This window comes from Bidens hawaiensis, unplaced genomic scaffold (genome assembly GCF_021521415.1).
Source record: "Bidens hawaiensis isolate Kalapana, Puna unplaced genomic scaffold, B.hawaiensis_p1.1 tig00062850_1, whole genome shotgun sequence".
In the NCBI taxonomy this organism is placed as follows: domain Eukaryota; kingdom Viridiplantae; phylum Streptophyta; class Magnoliopsida; order Asterales; family Asteraceae; genus Bidens; species Bidens hawaiensis.
The window spans coordinates 16,979-28,303 of NW_027501283.1; the positions used below are offsets into that span (position 1 = coordinate 16,979).

An 11,325-nucleotide genomic window follows, 5' to 3' on the forward strand; every position below is an offset into this window, starting at 1 on the left:
GAAAATGCGATTTTTAGCCGTTTTAATCGATTTTAAAGGTTGTAAGGACTATTTAGCATGATTAAAAGTTATGAAATTTTAAAATAAGTAACCAAGTTAAATACCAAAAAATACAAGTTTTAAAATAGTTCGAAAGATCCAAATTACATTCTCGAATCGGTTTAAACAAATACGAAAAATCTGTGATGTTACAAGAATATTTTCTAAGGAAAATATTCTAAGTAAAGTTTACTCGAAGACATGTTTCGAGCATACCCAGTATTACAAGGTCTGCTCGACAAGGATATATTATACTTGAAGACCTATTTTACACATGTATGTATTTTCAATGTATTATGTAATCATTAGGGCTTCTAGAAGGGACGTCTATGGGCCTATATAAAGAATACTAGGTTTACATAATAGGTGCGGGTGCATAAACTATTAATTAGAGACTAATACGTCATTTATGCTAACCTAGTACGGCCGTCTTTGAATACCAAAAACCCTAGATGTTCCATGCAAACCCTATAAACACTTCCATTATTATTGAACGATTGGTATTAATATACTGGAATCTTTGAGTATATTATGAGTGTTTCTTTACGATCATATATTTAGTCCAACATCCTGATTATAACTGTTTCCGCCGGATATAATCAGTGGGTCTTCATATTTAGATTTCACGTGCGTTCTTGTTAAATTGTTTTACGTGTAATACGAGATCCCGATCCTGACAGTTGTGAAGAAGAATAGTGGTCTTTGAAGACAACTTTTATTTTTATTATTATTATTATTATTATTATTATAAGAGCGAAAATATAAGATTTAACAGAAAACCTAAATTGTAAAAGAAAGAGAAAATGTCACTATGGGATTGAAAGTTAAGTTTTGGGTTTTACCACGTAGACACAACTACAATTAAGTCTTTATTTTAAAAATGACATGTAGTTGGCTTCTAAAGTAGGTTAAAATCATAATAAAGTAGGACAATAATTTGTATAACTAAAAGTTGAAGGGGCCTTTTCTAGTATATATTATTATCTATCCCCTGGCAATACACATGACTTGCTTTTCTTTCTTGAACTCCGATTATTATTATTATTATATAAAAAAGAAAGCTCCCCACAATACACTTTGTTCCTCCTACTGATTTGAGTTTCAATGGATCAGAAGAAGATGAACGTTTTCGTATGGGATATGGATGAAACACTCATCTTATTGAAATCCCTCATCACCGGCGCATACACCAAATCTTTCAACGGCTCCAAAGACGTCCAAAAGGGCACCGAAATCGGCAAAACTTGGGAGAATCAAATTCTCAGAATTTGCGATGATTACTTCTTTTATGAACAAGTAACTTTTCAATTTTTACTTAATACATAAAACCCCAATTATTTGTTATTAAACTGGCAACAAATCATAGAACCTTACTATATGTTTGAAAATTTGCTGTATTAAATCCTATCATTCGTGGTAAACTAACAACAAGCTGCCCTGCTAGCCTCTTCATTTTCTTTTTCTTTAATAAAATTACATTCATAGATCCTGGGGGTCGTAAAATTACTATTTGTTTGAAAATTTGTTGTATTCAATCGTATCGTTCGTGGTAAACTGGCAACAAGTTGCGCAGCTAGCCCTTTTGTATAAAATTACATTCGTAGATCCTGGGGTCGTAACATTACTATTTGGGCAGATTGAAGGCTGTAACAAGCCGTTTGTGGATGCAATGAGGGAGTATGATGATGGGTTGGATCTAAGTGGTTACGATTTTGCAAATGATGGTTTTGTTGGTGCTGCTTTTGATGATGATGCTAATAAGAAGAAATTGGCATATAGGCATCGGGTTATTGCTGACAAGTATAAAAAGGTTGTTTTGAAACTCATGATATTTGATTCCTAAAGTATGTAATTGTGTTACTAACTGCAGATTTCATGGTTTGCATATGTTACCGTGTTAGTCTGGAACCTCATGATCCCAAACATAATTATTATTCTTCTAAATGTAATTTAATGTCAATTTTTTCTGCTTTTTCGGTAGGTTTTAATTTTCTTTAACAGGAAAAGAAAATTGTTTTTAAATTTGGTTTTTTCTGAAACTGTACTCTTATAACTTGCAGAAAGAATTCTAATTCTTGTACATAATAATGTCACTTACTAAAGTCAGAAACCAAAAGTGTTACTGCTGGTATTATTATTTTGTTCGTTTGCCTGAAACAATTCTATTTTTGTAGATTGAAAATAACCTTTATTCCCTACTATATATTCCTTGGAATTATTATTTTTAAGTAGAATAAAACAATTGCTGTGTTACTAAATTGGATGTGGCTCAATGGTAGAGCACTTACTTTACAAGTGAGAGGTAGGGAGATCAAACCTCACTACCACCAATTTATATGGGAGATATGAGGGATGACCCTGGCTTGCCAGGGTTCGAGTCCTGATCTCACCCGGTTTTACCGGCTCCTTGCTGTCGTGCCGTTTGGCGGGCGTAGGGGTCGGGTTTTATCCGGGGAATCCCTCAATAGGTGGACCGCTAGGGGAGGTCCGTCCGTCCGGACTCGTGGCCGGCTCGGGCTACCTTTAGCCAATGGGGGCCGCGTACGGAGTACCCGGCGTTACTTAGTTGGTCGTTCCAAAAAAAAAAAAAAAAGTTACTGCAAAAGGATATAGACATAATTGCGTGCCATACGCTACCAAATCTTGATAATCGTGCAAGCTCTACTCCACAATTTACAACTGACTACAGCTGTACTCTAAACCTAAATATGCAGGGCTTGCGCTGCTTGTTTGGCGAAAAGATGATTAAATCATGGGACAATCTTTATGAGGTGACCGATGATTTTACAGACAAATGGCTGTCTTCCGGTAAGTTTATATGGTTATGCCTAATAATTATATAGTCAAAGAAGTTGACCCTTTTAGTCAAACTTGTCTTGTATTGCAGCGCGAGCCTGTGTGGCACAATGTGCCGGTGGAAACGGAGCAGAAAACATAAATATTATTGTGACTTCAGGCTCGTTGATCCCAAGCCTAGTGAAATGCTTATTGTTTCGGCTCGATGATTTGATTTCCTATGATGATGGTTAGTCGCTTTACCTTACATTTTTACAATTTTTTCAATGCACTGGTAATTGTTTACAGTAGTAGCAAACCTAATATAATAGAAGTTAGAAACACTAAGTTGCAAGTTGCCACTTCCGTACCAGTAATGAAAAATATACCGATGTGTAATATATATTTAAAAAGTTTGATTACATAAAAGTTGACTCACGTTACACAGAAATAAAGTTGTGACATGCCTAAAAAGATGTAGACACATGTATTAAATCAATTGAAAACCATAAAAACAATCACCGATACCCGTCCCCCTAAACCGACATCGATACGTATGTTGTTCAGCCTGTATCAGTTCAGTTTGTCATAGTACTGTTACAGAACCAACTCGGTTTTTAAAAAAAAAAGTTTGTCTGAATGCTGTTAAAAATAATCACGACCACGCATTTAGTTTGTTTTTATTTTTTTTATATTCATGAATGAAAATTATTAGAGAAAAATAAAATTATTAAAAAGTTAAATTGTTGAAAAAGGTATATTATTTATAGTATAAGGGATGAAACTGAAACTTACAAAAAACAATTTGTATTATAATTAATAAGTGGTACACTACTTTATTTTCAATGAATTTCATGTTGACTGATTGTCGAAAACGGACAGTTTACAGCTCATGGGAAGTGGGAAAGTATCAATGTTTTTCATTGATTAAAGAACGGTTTAACGGGCCGAACGTGCAGTTTTGTGCGATTGGTGATGGGTGGGAAGAATGTGAAGCGGCTGAAAACATGCAGTGGCCGTTTGTGCAGATAGATCCTCTGCCGGTTACTGCTTCTCATCGGTTTCCAGGCCTCAATATCGAGACCTTAGGGCACTATATTGATGTGGTTTATGGAGATGCTGATGATGAAGATGAGTAGATACAAGGCAGATTGGTTATGGATACCTTATTGTCCTTTGAAACAATCGATTTTAATTTTATTTTTCCGGCCGACAGTACAAACCCATGTACATTGTAAGTTGTATTCAAAATTATTGGCTTTCTCTCCTCATGCACACTGTGACAGTAGAGTTGATTTCGGGCAGCTCTGCTAGTGTTATACACAGATTTAAGTCGGCATTATAAAATGATGTTCCAAGTCGGATGATTATGATGTGAAAGAACAGATAAAGATTAAACGTTATTCTTGCTTTATGTAAGTAATGGAAATCTTTATGTATGATTAAACCAATACAAGTTGATAGATAGTTGAAAAAAGAAGCTGATTGCTCCGGATTATCCATCGTAACAGCCCGACCCGATTAAGAAATAAAAGGATGGGTAACGTTTAATAATATATGTGGACCTCTTAAGGGGGCAAAAGGACTATTTTCGTATTGCCAATAGAATTAAAGATGCTATTTTCACAATTCGTTGGGCCGTTACCACCGAGGGCAATGTTTAATAACATATGTGCACCCTTCAACGTGACAAAAGGAAATTTACCTATTGCCAATAGGATTGAAGATGCCGTTTTCACAATCCGTTAGGCCGCTAACACCTAGTGGGGATCAAGGATGTGGCCAGTAACTGCAACCCTATGTTATTCACTTATTAATACCTTACTCTTGTACTTACTCTCTAAAGAAATCATTACTGATTTTTATCATGAATGATGGTTACAGGAACGTCACCCTTTCCATGGTGTTTTGTTTTGCAAAATCAATGGTCAAGTATTAGCTAGTAATTTTCAAATAGAAGGTGAGTTTGAGAAAAAAGTTCGGATATTTGTATCCAGATTCTCTTCTTTATTGGCGTCATCTGTGGGTTGTAGATATTGTGGCATCCAGAGATCGAGTGGTTGTCAACCTGGTATAAGGTTTGATTGCAAGGAAGCTAGTGTGATCAGACCCAAAATAAATAAAATAAAAATATAGTAGTACATGTTGATAAGTGACATGCTATTGGTGGCCCATCTTTTATATCACATCGCATAAAGATGGCCTAATAGGGGAGGTGGTGAACCTGTGATGCAACCAATCAAAGGAAGGATATGTGATCATTTTATTATAAAGAAATTAGTGTTGTGAAACAAGGACCTATTAACTATACCGACTATGAATGTTATCATATTTATATCATATAGTATAGAGAAAATGAGAAGTAGAGAAAGGGGAGAAGTTCTTATTTATTGAGATATCAAATACCAAATACAAGAGCCACTATTTATAGACTATAACATTATTACAAACATAATGAAAGGTATAGGTTATGAATGTGGAGAGTCACTACATTATGGTGCATTCATAATACTCTCCCTTGACTATCCACATAATGAAATACGCTTAGTGATGTTACGCTTAGTGATGTTGCCTCATTAAAAACCTTGCTAGGAAAACCCAGTGGGATAAAACTATAGCTAAGGGAAAAAGAGTGCAACGCGTATAATACTCCCCTTCATGTATACATCCTTTAAGTAACGGATCTGATCTTCTGCGAAAGTTTATCTAAGACTTCAGAGTTGATAATTTACCATTTGTTCTTGTAGTATACACTTCCATATTCGGTTGAATGATGTACTATCTTCATGTAAGACATGTAGAGCGTCATCTTGTAAATAAGTAACTTGTAGTGCGTCATCTTGTAAATAAGTAACTTGTAGTGTGTCAGTAAATAAGTACCACAAAATCCATAACTTTGTCATGTTACATTCCCTACATCAATAACCAAACTTTTTTTTATAGGTTAGCAAAATATAAACTCATATATTTCATACATTGCATGTATCAGAACATGTATCAAAATATAAAATCATCTCGGCGTCTCTTCACTTGAAACAAGCAATATATCTTATCAATAAATGTAAATAAATAATGTGTATAGTTAAGTATAACTATCAAGAAATATTGCATCAATTGCAATAAACGGTGGTACTTTTTGACCAAGAATTTATGTTTAGAATAAGGATAATTTGTTCTATATGAGATGAATTTCATCCGTATTAAATGTTCAAACATCTTCTAGATGAAGTTTGATTGGTATAAAAATATAACTATATAAATGCTCTACACGCATACCATCTCTTTATGAGATACAATGCAATCATTAACATGATATCAAAGATTTAATATTAAAATATTTAACACATGGATCAAATTCATCATTTTCATATATCTTTTCCAAGAGATGATCACCGAGTTGATTATATCATTTCTAACTCGGAATTTGTAGTCCACGTATAACACTTTGTTAATTTTACATAATAAATTTCTTGAGCTTTTAGTTTAAATGTTCTATGCACATATAATATGTCATGGACTGCATTCCATGTTGACTAATCATGTATATAATATACTATTCAAGAGTTTGGCATCTATTTACCACATTAATTTCTATGTTATATTCAAATATGCCATCCATAATTATAAAGTTATCATTTCATATTGAACCATTATTGTGCATGATTTATTGAATATCACAATATGCTTATTGATGCATTGGATTTGCATACTTGAGATGATTACTTCATGCACTTAACCTCAAATTTGTAGATTGCAATCATATCATTATCGAGAACTTATTTCATATGATTTTGGCAACTTAAATCCTTCAAGGACAAACTTCATTACCATAATATTTATTAGATGCATATCAATTCTCTCTTGTATTACCAGATTAAATTATATTGCATCCACCACTGAGAATACATTTTCTCATCTTTATGCCACCATTTATGCCTTAACTTGCATAATGTTTTTCTTATTAAGCTTTCGCACAAAAAAAACTCTTTTATATCGCATAATGCTACAACATTTAGTTGTATGGAACACTTGTCTAAAACTAACAGATTCATGAGAAAATGCAATTATGTATTATTTGCATCTTTTCATTTTTGCCAATCATTTTAATATCTCATTTATTAGCAGAACTTAGTTTTTAATCCTCAACATTTTCATTATTTCAAGCGCTATACAAAATTATCAACGACATCGATTTTTTTCGATTCTATATATATCTAGACATAATATAGTTTATTGAGATCTCTTTTATTTTTTAGGTACCTGAGGTTCTTCTAGAACCATCATGTCTATCGTCTCTTAAAGAGAATCTTTCATTATACCTCGACTTGACCATTTTCATTACTTGCCCCAATTCCGAGGATTTTTATTCTTTGAACCAAATAGTCTAACACTCTTCAGGCGTGCCATAGACTCATCACCAATGTATGGTTATCCTTTTAATAGCATTTATTGGAGCACTAGCAGTTGTTATATGTGACTTCGCTAGTCACTCTATTTAGAACAGTGAATGCATCTGGTAGTTAATTCTATAATTCTTGTAAATGAATTATCTTTTGAACTTCTAGTTTACATGTTTTAACTTGAGGATCAACATAATGATAATTCATTAAAACTTTTTTTAAATTTTCAACTGCTTCTTATTCCCCCTCATGTTGGAAAAATTATTTTGTTTAAGTAAAAATCAATATTGATTCATAAACGAATCCCACGTTGATGACTCTAAATACATAATTATCAATACTTTTCCATATCCAACATATATTCCCAACCTTCCTTGATATCTCATATTTGTGTATTGTGGTGGAGTAATTGCAATGTATATTGCACTTTTAAAAAAACTATAAATGGGAAATATTTGGTTCCTGACCAAAACCAATTATAATGGGGATGAAGTATTATAACTTATTGGCCTTATGTTAATTAATATTACCGCGTGTAAAAACACATGTTCCAACAGACAAATATTAACTTTTGGTCTCATGATTATTGAATTTGTAATTAATCATAGATGTTTGTTAATCGTCTTCGACAAAAATCAATTTTTGTAACAACATTAATCACATGCTGTTTAAAACTTATTCTAATAATCATTAGTAATATGGAAATTAAGGTCACCGCATTTATCAAAATAGTCTATAATAATGTGCTTGCTATTAGCTAAGTCACAAGTTACGCAAACTTCAGGTTGCGAATTTGATAACCATTTAGACGATGCATCGATTTATAACACTAAATGGTATCATGCCGGGATATTCATATCTTATAATCATTTCCAGAATATTTAGGGATTTACAACCAACTAAGTTGGATAATAGTTATCTTCCCCTTGAGAGCAAGCGTTGTATGTTTAATTACCATGAAGAATCTTCTGGTTCTTCAATATTTTCACATCATCCATGACTCGGAATGGTCTAACCGGTCAAGCCAATATAATAAATAGTCATGATTTATAATTTCTAGCTTATAATCATATATGCTTTAGTTCACTCGTGTTTGTTTAATACACGAAAAAATATACGAAATGATAATGTATTATCGTTTCAAACATTCGTGTTAAAACACGTAACATGTATCTTATTCTCGACTTATCATATAATCACTCCCTTGGTGTGCCACTTCTTGTGGTCAATTATAATTTTAATATGGTTGATCTCATTGTCAATGCGAGGGTCATTACAAGTTCCTCATTTACCATAATCATAACCTTTATAATGATCATTTATAATCATCACATTATTAATATAGTTAATCTCATTATTAGCATGGCATCACAACAACTTCTTCAATTACCATGATCACATACTTTACACTGATCATTATATCACATCGCATACACTTCAATGATTAAATTATTATCCCAACGACTTTCATAGTAACATCATTTTATCATCACATTCACTTCAGGGAATGGATTAGAACCACACAACTTTCATGTTGTCATTATTTCATTTGATAATAATACTACTTTCATGTTGTGATAAAGTATATTGTTTTATCTAACCTTTTCTTATGAATGGACTTCTCATCATATTAAAATATCGAGAAGTTATGATCGAGTCATTAAGATTTATCACTCTAAAATCTTACAAGCTAATTTCATATGTTTAATGAGCTTTCAGGCATCATGCCTTTACCTTTATTTATTTATTTTTCAAATAAGTGGGCCTTTTAAGCATACATGCTTATAAGACTTCATGATAACTAACACATTAAATATATATGAGGTATAACATAAAATCAATACACCAATTCATAATACGTTGCCATATTACAATGTCTAGAAAACATGAACCACCAAGTATAACAAGTATGGATTGAAATTAAAGTTCGGTACATATGTACGTTACTCAATAAACTCTTTCGTCATTTATGGTTCCCATAAAATGAAACATGAAATTGTCATAATTGAAAACCATCAAATTCATATCCATTTTTCACATTCTACGTGTAATGCAATCACGAAACAAAAACCAAGTTCGATAAATCTAATTTTCTCATGTGACAATTGTCATTAAAAAAACACTTACCAAGAACTTTCTTTAAACGGTACATAGCGTCATAATATATTGCCATATAAAACAAATTATAATAAACAAAATTGATGACATAAGATTTTTTTTTATCGCTTGCACGCAATTATATATTACCGTATAATCAATCACAAATATATAATACTACAAATATTTGTCACTCAAATATCTCGATCAACTTTCCTTAAACTTTATAATAATAACATATGATATTTTGATATATTCGTTGAAATTCGAAAACATATTGTGTTGATGCTATCAAAATTTTAAATATGTTATCATTTCTTGATTTTATGAAACTAAACATATTGTGAACCGTCATTTTTATTCTTAACATATATACTAATAAATATGGTTTAATATTTGTAATGAGTAGTCGTTAATAGTTATTATATTTTTAACACCCCATAAATCACACTTCAACATGCAAATTGACAAGACATTAAGTTTATCAAAATTTGATAATACTTGTTCCTAATGTGTTAAATATATAACACATAATTGATTTTCATGTGGTAGTTAACTTCACCATCATACAAAACACAGTAACAAATAGATTTTTTTAACGACAAATAGACAAATATCATATGTTATCAAAGGGAATAAGAACCGAATTACAAATTAATCTGTTCATACTCTTCAATGAACTAATAATACCAACAATAAAAGTATCATTATTATTATAAGTTTATTGTTATTTACCATACAATAACCATAAATTAATTATATGATTTATGAGAGTGAACACTCATTAATTCCTTGTCAGTTACAAAACCACATAAATTTATTGTATTCACTCTTTAATTTCATGTCAAATTTAATCCTCTTTTTTATGAACGAATCGTTTATAAAAATTAACAACAATGTTTTCTTCACGGATAACATTATATTTACATAACAAGAAAAGACATATGAGCATGCATATTTCCGATTAGAAAGAAACCAACAAATACACAAAGAAAACATTAATCTAACAGACAGAAAGTAATAATCTTGAAAGGTATGAATTATTTTTCAAGAATTGTTAACCAGCCAACTACGTAAACTAATTTTCAGATTGTGAAAACTCAAAAGAAAAAATCCATGGACTCAAAGATACAATTTAACATCAATGATTTTCAGATATAATATATGAGTATAAGATGAAAAAGAAAAAAAAACGTTCTTGACAAGCCAAAACAACTTTTGCAGATGACAAGATCCATAGAAATCAAAGTTAAACATAAAGTCGCATCCAAAGACTAGAAAGAATAATATGTATGACTAATTTATTGTGCATGCAAGCTACATAAGAGGGTTAATATTGTTACCTCAGTAGAAGAATACGACTTGGTCGGAATAGACGTGCTTGGAAAACTAGGACATCTACAGCTATGTAGTTCCCACAAGTGATATCGGTTGATAGGCCATCTGGATTTAGGTATGAGCGATATAAGTGGGGTCCATATAAAATAGGCTTGTGGAGAGAGCATGGTCGTGCTGATAACGTGTTGTGAAACAACGACCTATTAACTACACCGACTATGCATGTTATCATATTTATATCATATAGTATAGAGAAAATGAGAAGTAGAGAAAAGGAAGAAGTTCTTATTTATTGAGATATCAAATACCAAATACAAGAGCCACAATTTATAGGCTATAACATTATTACAAACATAATGAAAGGTATATGTTATGAATGTAAGTCACTACATCATAGTGCATTCATAACAATTAGTAAATTTTGAAAATAATTTTACGCCTCTAAATCCACAAATTATTATATTTGATCACGTACATACTTTATTCTTCCATGCCTTATATAATTAGCATCACATGATCAGAATAAAATCATTTACACGATCAAAATAAAATCGATAAACGAGGTAATATGGTGATGAGCGCACATACTCTTACGACTTTCTCCATTTTCAAAGAAAATTGGTTTTAAATAATCGCTACACGGATGGCGCCAATGATGAACTACGAATCTGACCTG

At 31.9% G+C, this 11,325-nt stretch overlaps 1 protein-coding gene across 1 annotated transcript; it reads left to right on the forward strand.

The window, feature by feature from the left end:
* Positions 1 to 1,135: 1,135 nt before the first annotated feature.
* Positions 1,136 to 3,953, forward strand: LOC143603817 (protein phosphatase EYA-like). The gene is made up of 5 exons (XM_077080506.1): positions 1,136 to 1,335; positions 1,676 to 1,849; positions 2,754 to 2,847; positions 2,927 to 3,064; positions 3,697 to 3,953. The coding sequence occupies exons 1-5, from the start codon at positions 1,144 to 1,146 to the stop codon at positions 3,951 to 3,953; spliced, it is 855 nt and encodes a 284-aa protein (XP_076936621.1). The 5' UTR covers positions 1,136 to 1,143.
* Positions 3,954 to 11,325: the final 7,372 nt, after the last annotated feature.